General features: G+C 38.5%; 1 protein-coding gene across 1 annotated transcript in view; it reads left to right on the top strand.

Annotated features, from left to right (window-relative positions):
• Positions 1-4,381: 4,381 nt before the first annotated feature.
• MAP3K19 (mitogen-activated protein kinase kinase kinase 19) overlaps positions 4,382-18,644 on the top strand; it is a 36,817-nt gene continuing 22,554 nt past the window's right edge. The window contains 3 exon segments of the mRNA XM_012531500.2: positions 4,382-4,400; positions 7,372-7,490; positions 14,507-14,603. Of these exon segments, the coding sequence (XP_012386954.2) occupies positions 4,382-4,400; positions 7,372-7,490; positions 14,507-14,603 (235 nt within the window).

Genomic DNA, 18,644 nt, shown 5'->3' with positions numbered 1-18,644 from the left:
CCTTCCCCCTCCCCGTATACTTAAGTCCATTCTCTAGTAGGTCTGCATCTTTACATCTTTATTCCCATCTTACCTCTAGGTTCTTCTGACCATTTTCTTTTTTTTTAGATTCCATATATATGTGTTAGCATACGGTATTTGTTTTTCTCTTTCTGACTTACTTCACTCTGTATGACAGTCTCTAGGTCCATCCACCTCACTAAAAATAACTCAGTTTCATTCCTTTTTATGGCTGAGTAATATTCCATTGTATATATGTGCCACATCTTCTTTATCCATTCATCTGTTGATGGACACTTAGGTTGCTTCCACGTCCTGGCTATTGTAAATAGAGCTGCAATGAACATTTTGGTACATGGCTTTTTTTGAATTATGGCTTTCTCAGGGTATATTCCCAGTAGTGGGACAATGTCTGTTTTCATAACCACATTTTTCACTCCTCAAGATAAGCCTCTAAGTTTTAAAAAGCTGGTACCTGTAACTGGATCCAGAGCTTAATCAACAGATCCTCAAATTACTGTGCTATTGGAAAACTATTCTCAGCTCAAAACTTTCATGTTAGTTCTAACTAATAATAAACATTGATATAAGAAGTGGTTTCTTTTCAGAGATTAAAAAAATAATAACTGATTAATTCCCACAGCACCCCTCTGAGGTAGTATCATTATCTCCAGTCTGTCCCTGGAGAAACTGGGATAGAGACACCGACTGTATTGACGTGGCATAAAGTGAAATAGAGATGGAAATTCATGAGTTACTTTGGTCTAGAAAATAAACAATTTGGATAATTTGGCCTTCCAGTAGCTTCTCAGTTCTGAATTATCCAAATTAAATTTTACTTTCATTAAAAAAACATATAACATCTATATATTCACATCCATTTGACTATATAAATACTGTTAAATAAGCTACCTTGTAATTGTAAATCATTCATTCATTCCACAGATGTTTACTGTGCATGTAGCAAACACTCTTCTCAGTGCTTTTCATATTCTATCTATCTCCAATCATCAAAACAACCCTGCAGGGAAAACACTATTATTCCCACTTTGCAGCTGAAGCCCCTGAAGTTCAGTGTATAGGGTTGCAAGATTTTGCAAATAAAAATACAGGACACTCAAAAAAAAAAAAAATACAGGACACTCATTTAAATTTGAATTTCAGATAAATACCAAATAATTTTTTAGTATGATTATGTCCCAGATGAAAAGTATTCATTATTTAACTAGGGGTCCCTTATTTCATCAGGGTGATTTGATCAACTTTTAACAGACTGTCCTTGATATAACCCTGTCAGGGAGGTTAAATAACCAATTTAAGGAGTTCAAGTTCAAACAGAGATCTGTCTGTCTCTCGGGCCTGTGTTCTTTCAGTTAATCAGCTCCCTCTCAAGATATTGAGGAAGAATGACTTAAAGTTGAGAATTTGGCCAAACAATGAAAATGCAAAGATTAGTATTAAGAGACATGCAGTAAAGACATAACAGAAATAAAGTTTCATGTTTTTAAAGACATCTGAAAAGCGGAAGCTAACACACCATTGTAAAGCAATTATACTCCAATAAAGATGTTAAAAAATAAGTAAATAAAAATAAAGGCATCTGAAGAGTTCCTAGATATAAATTTCCCAAACCAACATGGCTTCACCCCTCTGATGCTGGCTGTGAGAGATGTGGACCTGTGTGAGAGTCTTGATGTTAACCCTCTGTAGACATGCGGAGGTTCTGTCTGAGCTCCTCAGGCATCACGCGTGAGTATAAGTGGTTAGTCAGCACCCAAGGAAGGGGGTCTCTGCCATTGTTACTTACAAAGTCATTTGCAAACCTAGACATATAGATTGCTATATATATATAATTCTTTATATATATATAAACATATAGTGAATATATATTAAATGCTGTATATATATAAGATATATATATATAATGTATATATATATGAAACGCACATGCGTGGTCACAAAAGGGACTTCGAAGTTGCAAAGTGATGTACAGATGTTAGAGGTTGCTATCTATTATTCTTATGATATTGGTCCTTTGTTTTACTTGTTTAAATACTTACTCTTTTGGTACTTCCTGGGAATGTCAAATAATTCTTGAGTATACAGCTCCCTAACCCCCAAATGTTACTAATTATTGCAGAAAGCATTGTCAATTATCAAAAACAATTTATAGTAATGATTTACAGTTATCTAAAGATTACATGTCAGCCTGCTCTTTTAGGATAGGAGACGTAAACAATTTCTTTTAAAAATTAGAGGGTTAATAAACAGTCTTTCATGTCAGAATTGCAGTTTCCTAATTCTGTTTGCTACCTATTTATCTTGTCATCAAATAAGAAAAGATGGCCAAAGCTCTTTCTCAGTATTTCACATGAATTTTGTTTTGGGAATAAAAAAGGAAGATGAAACTTCCAGAACAAAAGTATAGTCAAGAACATGATCTATTGTAAAAGGATCAATTAGTATAATAGGATGAAGATGGAAGTCTGAAGCTACGTCAAACTTTAGCGTTAAACAACAGCTGAAGAGATTGTTAAAAATGGAGATTACTGGACATCACCCCAGAGATGGTGTTCAGTAGGCCTGGAGTGGGGTCCAGAATACTGGAGATCAAAGGACACCACGTGAAGAAACACTAATCAAGGCAGATGAGCAAAACAAGGTCCTAACAAGATAAATGACTTGCTTAAGGCCACATATCAAGGTAGTGGCAGTTCATCGATTCTTGGTGCCATGCTAACTCTTTTGAATCATGACTTTTGATGGAGAAAAGGTCATAAGAATATTGTTGCAGATCATAAAACATTACCCTGTCCCATAGCAATAAAGAGATTCAAATTCAAAGGTGTTAGGTTGGAAACCATGATCAATTCGCTCCTGGTCTCAGAATGTGACTAGTGAAGCAAGTTTAGTCATTGTTTCTCTCACTATAATCTGTTAATAAGAGTTCCCATCGTTTACCTTTTGGACCTCTCTGAGCTCATGTCTAATTCTAGGATCCAGTACAGCAGAGAGAGGAGATTTGTGCTGATTCAAGGAGACCTAAGACCAGTCAGTTGGGCTTAACTGTCACAGGGCAAGGCAAAGAGGAATGAAAAAATCACGCAGAGAGAGATTTTATGATACGATCACTCCACTCAACCAAAAGCCTGTGAAATAAGCATATCAGTTTAATTTCAAAGTGAGATGCTAGGCCATTCTACTATTTTGAATGATAAAAGAGCTAGCTGTTAGCATTAGGAAAGAGAAATATCAAGACTAAGCAATTAACTAAACCATTGGAAAGAAAAAAAACAATCAAGTCAGCTATGTGGCGGTGATAAGACAACAGTTAATCAAGATGCTTTTTAGGGCTTCCCTGGTGGTGCTGGGGTTGAGAATCTGCCTGCCAATGCAGGGGACACGGGTTTGAGCCCTGGTCTGGGAAGATCCCACATGCCGCGGAGCAACTCAGCCCGTGAGCCACAACTACTGAGCCTCCGCCTCTGGAGCCTGTGCTCTGCAACAAGAGAGGCCATGATAGTGAGAGGCCTGTGCACCGTGATGAGGAGTGGCCCTGCTTGCCACAACTAGAGAAAGCCCTCGCACAGAAATGAAGACCCAACAAAGCCAAAAATATTTAAATAAATAAAAATTTTTTAAAAAAATTTTTTATCTTTACCTGATTTAGGCATTATTAAAGAATTATGAAACTTCTTGTCCAAAGTTGGAAATTTTCTGCCTTAGAAGGTTCTTAGAATGGGAGAGGCATAAGATATACAGCATATTCTTCTCATTTAAAAATCTTGAAAATTTCGGCTTCCCTGGTGGCACAGTGGTTGGGAGTCTGCCTGCCAGTGCAGGGGACATGGGTTCAAGCCCTGGTCCGGGAGGATCCCACGTGCTGCAGAGCAACTGGGCCCGTGCGCCACAGCTGCTGAGCCTGTGCTCTGGAGCCCGAGAGCTACAACTACTGAGACCCACACGCCTAGAGCCTGTGCTCTGCAACAGCTGAAGCCACTGCAATGAGGGGCCCGGGCACCGCAATGAAGAGTGGCCCCTGCTCCCTGGAACTAGAGTAAGCCCATGTGCAGCAACAAAGACCCAATGCAGCCAAAAATAAATAAAATAAAATAAATTTATTTTAAAAAAAAATCTTGAAAATTTGTCACTCTCTCTCATACATTTTGAAGTCATTATTTTTATCCCCAAACTATATAAAATTACTTTTATTTATTTGATGTCAATGGTTTTCTTTTTCAATAGATTGAACTAAATAATCTTTGATATTGATTCTATTCTTCCTAGAAATCCTAAACTCTGTGATTTTAGTGGAAAATCAGCAATACATTATGTGTCACAAATAGGAAGTTTCAGGAAACAGCAGTTATTGGACATTCTAATGAATTCTATGCCAAAACCAGATAAATATTTCTATTCTACTTTCAAAATTCTCTAACTACAAAAGCCCTATTAGAAATCTTTCTTTTTCTACATGGACTTGATGGATCCACTTAAAGAAATCAAACTAAATGTGTATATATGTATAAATGAATCACGTTGCTGTACAGTAGAAATTAACACAACATTGTAAATCAATGATACTTCAATAAAATTTTTAAAAAAGAAATCAAGTGAACAACTATTTATTGAGCAGGGACTTTGTACAAGACCCAAAACTAGATACTCTGAGGCAGACGAAGAAGTCTAAGACATGGTCCAAACTTCTGAAAGTGTTCAGTACAGTTAGGGACACATCATGTAAGTCAGAGGAGAAAGAGCTTGTTGTAAACTTGAAAGGGGAAGAAGGACTTACAGTGGTTCTCATATGCTGGATAAGATAGGAAGGAAGAGAAGAAGAGAGAAGGTGTGATATAGGCAGGGAGAAAGAGTCTGAGCAGGACAAAAAAACCAGCCACAGAGAAAAGTGTAATAGAAAAAATGCCACTGAACCACATGTGACTGTGAAAGCTGCTTGACTTTATTGTTTGATTGGCTTTTTTTGGAAGCTTCTTGGCAGGGAACAAGGTTATCCCCAGGGAGGTTTCATGGAAGAGGTGAGACTCAATCTGGTCCTTAAAAAATGATGAGATTTGATTTTGTGGAGCAGAGGCATCATGCTGTAAGTGAGCATGGCTTATCCCAGGAGCAAATGGGAGACTAGAACCAACAGTTCATGTCAGGAAAAAGGAATACAGAAGATTAGATACATAAAGAAACTGGGTCCAGGGACTTCCCCGGTGGCACAGTGGTTAAGAATCCGCCTGCCAATGCAGGGGACACGGGTTCGAGCCCTGGTCCAGGAAGATCCCACAAGTCACAGAGCAACTAAGCCCGTGCGCCACAACTACTGAGCCTGTGCTCTATAGCCCACAAGCCGCAACTACAGAAGTCTGCATGCCTAGAGCCTGTGCTCCGCAACAAGAGAAGCCACCGCAATGAGAAGTCTGCGGACCATAATGAAGAGAAGAGTAGCCCCCGCTCACCGCAACTAGAGAAAGCCTGCACGCAGCAATGAAGACCCACAGCAGCCAAAAATAAATAAATAAAATAAATAAATTTATTAGGAAAAAAAAAGTAAGAAACTGGGTCCATTGAGGACTCATTAAATGTCAGCCTGAAGGACATTTTTTTTTCCCAATAAAATAGAGTCACTAAAGAATTTTAAGCCAGGTAATGATGAAAGCCATGTTTTAGGAAACTTAACCTGTCGTTGTGTTGGATGAATTTGAAGGAAGAGACTCATACCAGGGAAGCTCTCTTAAGAAACTACAGAAGTACCTGTGTGCGGTTATAAGAACCAGGAGAAGAGTCTTGGTCATGGTGTGTAGTGGTCCTGAGAAGTGCTGGGTATGGTGAGTCTAAGAGATTGTGAAAGAATTCACAGAATTTAGTACTGTAACATTGATAGAGGAGACACAGAGACGAGGGTTGAGGGAGTTGAGTTAAACATGATTCCAAAGTTTCAGCCGTAGGAAGTGGGGAGATAGAAATACAATCAACAAGATAGGAGAACACTTTGGTTTTGTGAGGATGTTGAAGGTAATGAGTTGTAAAACACTACATTTGATGGAAACTTAGGATGTTCAAAGTAGCAATTTTCTGTAGGACAGGGCTTGTGGGAATGGATGGGTTGATATGTTCTTTTGGGAGTTCTCTACAAGGAGATTGTGAGGACCTGAGAGTAGGTAAGATCACTAAAGTACTGATGATGGTAAGAAAATTGCAGGGGCTGAACAGAGGAGGTGCGCCCACAGTTAGAGAGAGCTGTGCACATAGAGACTCAGGGGAATGAGAAAAGGAGGAGAATTGGGAGAGAGTTACAAGAAGGAAGGAGTGGGAAACAACGTCAAATTGGAAAAGAGGTTACAAAGCAGATGTGATGAGGAAGTGAGAGTTTCAATGGCAGGATAGAGGCAGAAGACAGGTTGCAAAGAGTAAAGAAAGAGGATATGGTGAAGAAATGGAGGATATGATTATAGATCACTCGTTCAAATTTGTTTCAGTTATTAGGATAAATGGAAGAACGATTGCAAGAGGAAGTTTTCATGGACAAGCCTGTGCTTATTTGAAGAAGTCAGGATAGCAGGAGAGGGATGAATATGAGAGCAATGTCCCCCAAGAACTAACTGGAAATTCACTGTTTGGTGTTTAGAACTCTATCAGTTTAATGTGGCTTCAAGTGCTGGACAGGAAGTGTGCTCGAAACTTTGGCCCCCTTTTAAAAATAAACAGACAAAACCCCGTTCATTCTGTGGACTTTTTTTTTTTTAAATTAAGGACAATTTTTATTTCCTTCCTTTTTTTGTTATTACATTAAAATAAATTTTAAATGTTTAATAATTGTCATAATCTTAATAACACATAAACATTTTTCCATGTTTTCTTTTGATTTTTGTCCATTTACATGCATATTTTTCACATATTTTTATCTTTAATCTATTTTCTATGTTATCTTCTATATTTCCACTTAATATTAATGACAAACATTTTTGTATGTTTTTACCTTACCATCCATCACCTTCCTGTCTGTATGATAATAATTTCTCTTTCCTTATTTTTCTTTTTTTTTTTAACATCTTTATTGGAGTATAATTGCTTTACAATGGTGTGTTAGTTTCTGCTTTATAACAAAGTGAATCAGTTATACATATACATATGTTCCCATATCTCTTCCCTCTTGCGTCCCCTCCTTCCCACCCTCCCTATCCCACCCCTCTAGGTGGACTCTTGTTGTGAAAATTATGGCCCTGAAGCTTCATCAGGATCCCAGTCCACTATTTCAAGAAAATCTTAGACAAAATGGAACTGATTTTAGAACCTAGAGCTAGATCTTGCTGTGAAACTGCTGGAGATGCATCTCATCAAAACACATTATTATGTTTCTTTTGGCAGAAAGACATGCTGAATCATTGCTTGACATTTGTCATGATACAAACTCTTCTCCAACTGATATGATGACAGTCACTAAAAACCAAAATATAATCTTGCAGAGCATCAGCAGCAGGGAGGTAAGAAACTCTCTTTAAAAAAACAAAGTAAAAGAAAAATGGATAAGCTACTCCATCTACACTTAACTGTATTTACATCTACTTCATTTGTGTTGCTTGAATATTTATAACAATCATATATTACAATTATAGATTTAAATGTGATTATAAAGAAACTTAAAGTACAATTAATGACAGTCTATCATGAGTTTAATCTCAGGGCAGTAATGAGTTAGTCAACTCTGAGTCTCATGCACCGTGTGTGTGTGTGTGTGTGTGTGTGTGTGTGTGTGTGTGTGTGTGTGTTTGTGTGTATGGAATACCACAGAATATTACTGCAGTTGAATCCATACTAAATAGTAAAATGTAGCTTGTCTTTATGTATGTTAATGTGGAAAAGGAGAAAATCATTATTCTGATCATGTCAAATCCATCACAGGGTACGACAAAGGAGGTACCTCCTCTTGGCCCTGGTCATCACCCCCTGCCCATGATGAATGACTCCATAAAGTATAGTAGCAGTAGTGGTAACAAACATCGTGCCCATGGAAAATTATGGAATGATTCCCAAGAGGTACAGTAAACTGGTAAAGTGGTTACCTAAAGGAACAGAATTGGAGAAAAACTTTAAAAGGTATACTCATGTGTACCTTTTGAATTTTTATAAAAATTAACATAGCCCAAACTGTTAAAAATATTACTACTCTATGGGAATTCCCTGGCCGTCCAGTGGTTAGGATTTGGTGCTTTCACTGTGGGGACCTGGATTTGATCCCAACCAAAAAAAGAGAAATTCCTACCCTATATTTTATTGGTAATAAAGAATATGACCACACAATTGTCTATTTCTAAAAGGTAATGAGGTATGTACTATAATATGTATAAACAATACGAAGAGTTTTGGAGATGGTGGAGTAAGATCTTTCAGTCCCTTTCTCCTTCCAAAAACCATCCCCAAATAACAAGAAGACAAAAAACAAAAATTTGAGTAAAAAATTAGTGGTTTTTTTACTAATTTTGAGAGTTCGTTGAGAGTGGTTGAGAGTCCACCTGCTGATGTAGTGGACACGGATTCGTGCCCCGGTCCGGCAAGATTCCACGTGCCGCGCGTGCGCAGAGAGGCTGGGCCCGTGAGCCATGGCCACTGAGCCTGCGCGTCTGGAGGCTGTGCTCCGCAACACGAGAGGCCACAACAGTGAGAGGCCCGCGTACCAGAAAAAAAAAAAATTAGTTTGAAATAAGTATAGATTCACAAGAACTTGTAAAAATAGTACAGAGAGGTGCTGTCTAACCTTCACAAGCTACCACCAATTGGAATTATCATCATAACTATAGATGATTGTCAAAACTAGGAAACTGATATTGACACAATACAAGGAACTAGACTACAGACCTTACTTGGATTTCACTAGTCTTTGAATGCATTCCTTTTTCTTCTTCTGTTTTCGTGTGCCTGTGTGTACAGTTCTATGGCATTTTATCCCCTGTATTATCATGATCAAGATACAAAACTGGTCTGTCTCCACAAAGGAACGCGCTCTTACTCCTCTCTTTACTGCCACACCCTCCCTGCTAACTCCTGGCAACCACTGATCTATTCTCCAACTGTATAATTTTGTAATTTCACAAAGGTCATATAAATGAAATTATCATACATGTGAACTTTTAAGATTGCTTTTTCAACTCAGCGTAATGCTCTTGAGATCGAGCCAATCTGTTGTGTGTACCAATAGTTTTTCTATTGCTAGGTAGTATTCTATTACAATTATATTTTGTTTCACAGTTTTTTAGCCATTCACTTGTTGAAAGACATTTGGGTTGTCTCTAGTTTGGGGCTATTACAAATAAAGCTACTATGAACATTCATGTATAAATTTTTGCGTGACTTATGTTTTCATTTCTCTAGGATACATGCCCAGGAGTCCAATTAGTGGGTCATTTGGTAAATGTATGTTTAGTTTTTTTAAAAACTGCCAAACAATTTTCCAGAGTGGCTCTACCATTTTATATTCTCACCAGCAATAAATGAGATGTCCAGTTTCTCTACACCCTTGCCAGCATTTGGTACTATCAGTATTTTCTATTTTAACCATTTTAAAAAATTTAAACCAAAATAAGTATATGGTGTTATCTCATTGTGGTTTTAATTTGCATTTCCCTAATTACCAATGTTGAACATTATAAAAAAATTTATTTGTGGGCTTCCCTGGTGGCGCAGTGGTTGAGAGTCCGCCTGCCGATGCGGGGGACACGGGTTCATGCCCCAGTCCGGGAAGATCCCACATGCCGCAGAGCGGCTGGGCCCGTGAGCCATGGCCTCTGAGCCTGCTCGTCCGGAGCCTGTGCTCCGCAACGGGAGAGGCCACAACAGTGAGAGGCCCGCGTACTGCAAAAAAAATAATAATAAAATAAAATAATAAAAAAAAAATTTATTTGCCATCAGCATAAATTGTTCAAATATTTTGTCCATTTTCTGATTGAATTGTTTGTTTTCTTATCGTTGGGTTTAGAGTATTCTTTATATATTCTGAATGATGTGTGACTCGCAGATATTTTCTGCTAGCCAATAAGAAAAACTTGGAGGTTTTTTCACCTTTTTTTTTTTTTTTTTTTTTTTTGCGGTACGCGGGCCTCTCACTGTTGTGGCCTCTCCCGTTGCAGAGCACAGGCTCCGGACGCGCAGGCTCAGCGGCCATGGCTCACGGGCCCAGCCGCTCCGCGGCATGTGGGATCTTCCCGGACCGGGGCACGAACCTGTGTCCCCTGCATCGGCAGGCAGACTCTCAACCACTGCGCCACCAGGGAAGCACTTTTTCACCTTTTTGACAATTCCTTTATCAAACAGAAGTTTTTAATTTTGATGAAAACCAGTGTACCCACTTTTTCCTTTACTGGTCTTGATTTTTACATCTAAGAAGTCTTTTACTTGATCCGGGTCCTGGTTACATGGGTGTGTTCAGTTTATAAACATTCACTAGTCTCTACACTTATGATATGTGCATTTTTCTGAATGTATGCTATACTTAAAAATAAATTAAAGGGAAGGGGTATGCCTTCAAATATCTGAGAAAAAATATGGTTTTCAACCTCGAATTTTATATCCAGACAAACTATAAGTCAAGTATTAGGGTTGAATAAAAACATTTTTCAGACACACAAATGCTCAAACATTTTACATTTCATACACCTTTTAAGGAAGCTACTATGTGCTCTGTTAAATTAATGAAATAAGACAAAAATGGAGGGGAAAATTGGATCCGTGATTCAGGGGATCTGAAACCTAACACAAGAGAGGAGGGTATCCTTGGTATAAAGCAGAAAGCAAGTCCCAGGGCTTCAGCCACGTATGAAGTCTAGAGAACAAAGAGCTCTGATCCTTGGGGGATGGGAGGAGTAAGGGAGAACAGGATAATGGAAATTTCCAGGAAGAAGATGGAACTGATATATTATCTGATATATTTAACCAAGTGAAAAGACCACAGGATGTTTGGAAGATTTGAGTTAAAAAATATAAGAAAAGGAATTAAATATTAAATTAAATTGTGAATGAAATAAAAATAGGGGTTTTGGGTTTTGTGCAGGAAGTTATTCAGGAAAGTATAAACATACTACACTACGATTGCACTACTACAGTGCAATACATACAGTATAGTACAATACTCAATCATAATTTGAACTTTGCCTATTGATTTAACAAGAAAAAGAGGGTGAATTTACTGGGAAGATAGAGGCAAAGTATAAGAATATTAAATTGTCAACTGCAATAATAAGAAGCCAGTAGGTAATATATCACTTTAGTGACAGCAGGATAAGTACATTATCTAGAGATATGGAAGAAAATACCAAAAGAAACACTTAAAAGGCTGGAACTGGCTGCTTCTGGGGGAAAGAGTGGGGAAGGTAACTGATGACCTTTTTTGTTATAAGTTTTTGTTTTTAACCATTATTTGACTTTTTTTAAATGTATAAGTTAGATAACAATGAAAACGAATTAAAAATTAAAATACAGAAATGGTTAAATCCCAACTCCTCTGGGGCAGGGGATGGGATGAGGTAGGATGGAAACATTTCTTTTTAATACTATTTGAATATTTTACTATTGTGCATTTGTAACTTTTCTAAAGAGGTTAGCCTGCTTCTCACCAACGTTGCTTTAGTACAGTGGTTGTCAAAAGGGGGTGATTTTGCCCCTCAGGAGGCAGTTAGCAAGGCTTAGAGACATTTTTGGTGTCACAACCAGGGCAGAAGCGCTGCTGGCATCCAGTGGGTAGAGGTCAGGGATGCTGCTAACATCCTACAGTGCGCAGGGCAGCCTTTCCACAGCAAAGAATCACCCAGCCCCAAATGTCAGTAGCAGCGAGGCTTAGAAACCTTGCTGTGTAGTAGGCTTTGTCACAACATTGAAGGTTGTATTGTTTTTGATTACTAATAGTACATAGTAATTGGAATAAAATACCTAGAGACCAATCTTTAAAATGTGTGTCATGCATCAGAAATTGATAAACAAAAACTCATTTACTTTTCTTTTTTTTTGTGGTATAGTTAGGAACTTTCTTTCTTAAAAAGACTAAAAATCCTTTCATATTAGTATATTTTTTCGTGCAAAACATTTTCTGAACTTTCACTCTATATTTTCCTTATTATGGTTGAAATAACTGAACTCATTTCTGAAGGAGAAATAGACTCTCACTATTGAATTTGCCTCTTCTTCTCAGTGCTTTCTCTAGTGCTTAAATTGCAAAACCCAAGGTCACTCTTCACTTCTTTCCTTTGAATGAAAGCTTGCTTTTCTTTTGGGTTGTCTGTAATAGGTTTTTATAGTTTACAAATATAAGCAGCTGCCTTGCTTGTAGGATTGCTCCTGAGAGGCTCTTTATACCCTCTCCCAATCTCTTTTCATCTAAGGAGAATCGTCTTTCTAAATTTAATTACGTATGATTTCTATGCCTCTTTTCTGTGTGGTTGGCATTCTGTTGTTTACAGATTAGAATGCTATGCCCTCTATCTAGTCTGTTGTCACCTCCTGCATCACTGTCAATGGTTTATGAACTCCATTTATGTTTGGGATGTGCTATTCTAACATTTTCTCTCCTTCACTCACAACTGAGTGTCATTATTTTAATTTTCCTCCTTGTAGCACCCAAGCACTCCTTAAAGTCATTCATATTTAATATTCTAAAAGAAATTAGAAAATTCTGAGCTGTTTCTACTTTTGTCTTCATTTCCATGATAACCTTCAAAGTAGACATTATTCCCTACATCCTTTTTGTTTGTGATACTTATGGTTTTTCAGTTTATTCTATGGAAGAAATTTTTGTCAGGAGATTGTAGGCATCACACATCTTTTATTTTATCTTTTCCTGTGCAAAACCTATAAATCAGGTTTGAGTATTCTTTCTTTTAATTTTGCTCACTGTTATTGATTCCTTTCTTTCTGGTTCTTGTTGAGACTCTGTTTCAAGTTTTTTATGGTAACAAGAAAGCAGAGTGGTTAAGACCTCTGTAACCAGACTACAGAGTCTGGGTGTGAATCCTGGCTCTACCATAGGCTAGCTATGTGACCTTGGGTAAGTTACTTAACTTCTCTGGACCTCACGTACAAAAGAGAACAATAGTTCCTACCTCTAGAGTTGTTGTGAGGATTAAATTAGTTAATATGTGAAAGGTGCAACAGTGTCTGGCACTTTATGTGTAAATGCTAGTCGTCATTATGGGTTTTGTAGGTAGGTGTGCCCACACTCTGTGTCTTCCAACTTTTCTTAAAGGACCAGCTAATGAATGAACTGAGCAGTTGAGAGGGGTGGGATAGGGAGGGTGGGAGGGAGGCTCAATAGGTATACATATAACCTATTCACTTTGGTGCACAGCAGAAATTAACACATTATAAAGCAATTATACTCTAATAAAGATTAAAAAAATAGAAAAAAATTCAATAAAGACTTTAAAAATGGTCCACATCAAAAAAAAATCTTAAAAATCATGTACTGCTAAGTTATTAAAATTGAACACCTAAAATATTTTCATGGCAGTATAAATGCAGGGTTTTATTTTTATTTTTTTCTGTGATAATTAAAATGAACAAAGCAAAAAGAAAAGATTCCCAAGCTCTCTTGGGAATTAATGAATGAAATATCAGATGATGTTTGGTGATAAAGGCTACCTGCTTGTCCAACAGGCATCTGCATTTAGGGCAAAGACTTTTTATCCAACAGTCTCCTTAAGTAGGCGGTTCAACCAGATCACAGACGCCAGAGAGCCACTTGTAACATCCAGGTTGTGACGGGATATCTTAACTACTACTTGCATCTATCACTGTTCTAGACATTAAAAAGGGCAAAATCACCAGCAACAACTTCTGATGAAGGAAACTATCAACAACAATGAATTCTAATAGAAAACATTTCTTCTTTAGAGAGTTAGGAGTACTTTTTATAAATCAAGCTGTTTCTCAACCATGTTTTTCAGCATAATGATTATTTTCTAGAGGGTAAAACGAAAGCTTTAGAGGTTGCATACCACGATTAGATCAAAAAGCTGTCATAGTGAAAACTTTAATCAGCTTTGCTGCCTCCTTTCAGTCTAAGGTTATATCTGCAGCTTCCATATGGGGCAGGGATTTCTACCCTCATCATTTACAAATGATGCCCCAGGGAGGCATTATGGAAAAGATCATGTTCCTTTGGGGTTGTTCACGGACTGTGGCCAAAGGATTCTTTCCAGTTACCCACCCAGATGGAATTTGGGGCAGTTTAACAGCCTGGACACGGACATGATAAAGTATAAAATATTGAATTTCTCTGTGTCTCAGTGATTTCAGCTTTGATCTTCATTTTTGATTATGCAGTTAATCACGTCCGTGTCTGTCTGAGCCTGGTGCTCTGGAGGCGAATAGTTTCCCATTTTTTTAGTCCTAAATGCTTTATCCGATTTAAAAGGAATCCACAGTGTGAAACTCTAGCCTATAAAAAAAATCAACATTCACTCTGCCAACCAAGTACGACATTGAACAACTGAGTTTCTATTTTATGATATTTCAGGAGTTTGACCAAGATGATGTCTGCACTCATTCCATATTGATTAGTGAAAAAGGAGATCCAAGTGGTGATGGACTAGACTGGCAACCCAGGACAGAAGGTATCTGTCTTCTGTCCTTGATATGGTTACAAAGATAACATGGATTATTTGGATTTCCCCCCTAATTTTGGTAGTCCTCAGTGCAGGAACATTGAAATCACAGATAAGCGCAAAGAAAAAGAAAAATCACTTATAATCCTATCCTTTGGTCCATACCTGAATCAGTGAGTCTTGTCAGTCTGCCCAGCCAAAATGGGCATCCCTCTTCTGTCTCTCCTCTTTGTTCTACCCGACTCCAGCTCAGCCTACTGTCCTCATCTCCTATCTTTTCTGTCTAATAACATCTTTTTCCTCATTTCTTTCCTCTCAGAATCTTCTATCAGCTCCAGGGATCTGTTCTCTTCCAGGACCAAGCATTTCTCCACTATCTGTCATCCCAGAGCTCCTCCCTTGAGGGGGAGTTGCGGGCCTGAACAAAGAACTAAAGCCCCAAGTTGCACTCTTGTATTCTAGGAGGTCATAAGTCTGGAATTTTCCAGAACAATGCCCATTCCAAATATGTCATCCTGTCCTACCCATAAGTGTCCTTGCATTGAACAGATCACAAAGTATTTGCAGATTCTCACTTCAAATAATAGTCATCACAGAGATCACATTTGTCTGTCATCTATTCGCCTATAAACTTTTTTTAAAAAATAAATTTGTTTATTTTTGGCTGCATTGAGTCTTCGTTGCTATGTGCAGACTTTCTCTAGTTGCGGCGAGCGGGGACTACTCTTCTTTGCGGTGCGTGGGCTTCTCACTGCAGTGGCTTCTCTTGTTGTGGAGCACAGGCTCTAGGCGCACAGGCTTCAGTAGTTGTGGCATGTGGGCTCAGTAGTTGTGGCTTGCGGGCTCTAGAGCGCAGGCTCAGTAGTTGTGGCACGGGCTTAACTGCTCCACGGCATGTGGGATCTTCCTGGACCAGGGCTCGAACCCGTGTCCCCTGCATTGGCAGGCAGATTCTTAACCACTGTGCCACCAGGGAAGTCCCCCTACAAACTTCTTAAATGAAATGTTTATTTGAACTGCTCCAATCTCTCTCTGATAATTTTCCTATTTGTATTTCTAACACTCCAGGGAAGCTGCTCTCTGGATGTCTTTCTTCTCATCCCTGTCAGCCACCCTGAATGCCACAGTGCTGTCCTAGCTGCTGTCTCCTTTGGCCCCTTATGTGATGCTGCCCTCTTCTGGGGAGTCTTCAGTCTTTCTCAAACTCACTCGGTATCTCCTCTCCCCTGGCGGAGGGCGGGGAATAATTTAATAACATTTGAAATGATTAACTCCATGAACCCTGAAAGACCTAATTAAAATAAACAAGTTCTGATCCCCTTCCAAACAGTCTATGTGATCTGCCTTTGACTTTCAAAGGTTTCAAAGCTGAGTTCTCAGAAGCCTGATTGTGTTTCCCATCATCTTCCAAGAGGTTAAAATAATGTGTTTATTCTGCTCCATTTGGAAGTGACTTGCCATTTGAGGTGCTTATAATTCTTTTAAAATCGATTTGTAAGATTTTAGGTTTTCATATAGGAACCATAACACTTATGCAGCATCTCGACTAGGCCCTTGTAGTTTTAAGCTTTCATAACTTGGGTTACACATTTGAAAGAAGCAATTATGTTTCTAAATTTTCCTCTCATAGTTGATAAGAGTCTTCACTAGAGCTAATTACTCTTTTAAGTCACAAAGCCTGAAATAAAACTGTTTGGGGTATTATTGTGCATTGTATACATCTTAAATAGCAATACATCTCTTTAAATCCCATTTACATGTTTCTACCAATAACATATTCCAGGTTGTTAATGTTAAAGTGCTTGCACATGTTATGAAGACTTTATGCACATACCATGTGACTATTCTGTTGTAGATATGAACATTTTAACATTTTATTTATTTATTTTTGGCTGTGTTAGGTCTTCGTTGCTGCATGTGGGCTTTCCTTAGTTGCGGCGAACGGGGGCTACTCTTCATTGCGGTGCGCGGGCTTCTCATTGCGGTGGCTTCTCTTGTGGAGCACGGGCTCTAGGCACATGGGCTTCAATAGTTGTGGCGCACGGGCTTAGTTGCTCCGCGGCATGTAGGAGCTTCCTGGACCAGGGCTCGAACCCATGTCTCCTGCATTGGCAGGCAGATTCTTAACCACTGTGCCACCAGGGAACCTCTAGATATGCACGTTTAGTTTATATCTGTTCATTGTATTATTCTTTTAAAAGGGGAGTATCACTGACTAAAGTATGTATAAACTTTATATAATGTTTGGATAACTCCCCTGGTCTTTTTTTTTTTTTTTTTTTTTTGCGGTACGCGGGCCTCTCACCGCTGTGTCCTCTCCCGCTGCGGAGCAGAGGCTCCGGACGCGCAGGCTCAGCGGCCATGGCTCACGGGCCCAGCCACTCCTCGGCATGTGGGATCCTCCTGAACCGGGGCACGAACCCGTGTCCCCTGCATCGGCAGGCGGACTCTCAACCACTGCGCCACCAGGGAAGCCCCTCCCCTGGTCTTTTAACAACTAAGTATTCCTGCAGCATACATTTGCTTTATTATGGGCTTTTACAGATGGTAACTTGTAAAATAAAATCCCCCCGCAAAATCCCTCATCTTTTTCCTTAGTATAAAAATCTTGCATTCCTCAATCAGCTATTTTCCCAGAACATATCAGATGCAAACCTCATAGACTGGAAATTGAGCGTGTAAAATTACCCTTTTCATGAGTGAATAAGAACCTATTTTCTGAAATTTCTGGGCTTAATTTATTTTTGATTGTGTATCATCAGAATTCTTAAGTGTAGATAACAGAATCTACTCTACTTGAGTGAAGAAGCAAGGAAGTTTTCAAAGATACTAGAAAGTTCACAGACCATTGAAAAACCAAAGGAGAAGAACAGACCCCAGGTTGGATTGGCAGAAAGAATTCTTGTAGCTACATCTCAAAACTGGCTACTGACCCCCAGGTCATGCTGCTTCATCCACAACCAGGAGCTGCTCCCACACTGACCTCAGAACCTCCCTCCTCTGTTGACACCCACATCAGCAAATGATGCCTGTGCCTTATCTTTTCTCATGTAACCCATGTGAATCCATGTCTCAAGTTAGCTTTCTGAACTCTAGTTGCAAAAAAGGCTGGAAAATGTAGTTTTAAAAAATTCTGTTGAAAATCATGATTTAGGAAACTATCAAAACATGGAGAGGTTATCAAAATGTTTTGAACCTCGATTCCCATCAATTTAAATAGAACAAGTGGAAAACACAGAAAAGTAAGACTTTTCTGGAGAAAATAATTTTTCTTCATTGAATGAATTAGGTTAGGCCAACTTTAAATTTTCATTTTAATGATTTAGCACAAATTAATCATCATTTCCAAACTTTTATGAATGTCATTTGCACCTCTTCTGCAAGGAAATTATGTTTCCGGTTGTGTTTAAATGTTGCCTTTTAGTTTCTCTCCACTGTAACATTTTCTGGTGGGGTTAATTAATTAATTTTAAAGATTCTTTTGATGTGGACCATTTTTTTAAAGTCTTTATTGAATTTGTTACAATACTGCTTCTGTTTTATATTTTTTGGGTTTTTGGCCGTGAGGCACGTGGGATCTTATCTTCTCGACCAGGAATCGAACCTGCACCCTCTGCACTGGAAGGTGAAGTCTTAACCACTGGACCACCAAGGAAGTCCCAGGGTTATTTTATTAATACATCCTCTTACTGGAAAGATTCACTCAGATGGGAGCAAGTGTTTTATTTTTACATGTTAACAGTGCATCCTCTTTCCTGGATCACTGGATATGTTTAGAGGCTCCCGTGACTACTCACAGTATTCAAAAGACAAAAAGAGAACAGACGTGTTCCAAGATGATTTCAGAGCCAGAATGTTGTATAATCTTTCCCCCTCCCCTCCGCCATTTAGGACCAAAATTTTTTTTTTCCATTTAGGAGCCATTAACTTTTCACAATGTCTAAAAAGGCAGGTATTTCTCATACTCGCTTATTGTATCTTTGCTCCTTGTTTTAAAATAAAAGAAGAAATCAACCAATTAACAGATTTTGAACACATTAAATTTGCTTA

Source organism: Orcinus orca, chromosome 7, assembly GCF_937001465.1.
Source record: "Orcinus orca chromosome 7, mOrcOrc1.1, whole genome shotgun sequence".
In the NCBI taxonomy this organism is placed as follows: Eukaryota; Metazoa; Chordata; class Mammalia; order Artiodactyla; family Delphinidae; genus Orcinus; species Orcinus orca.
The sequence above is the reverse complement of the archived record's forward strand: the minus strand, read 5'-3'. Positions and strand labels throughout refer to the sequence as shown.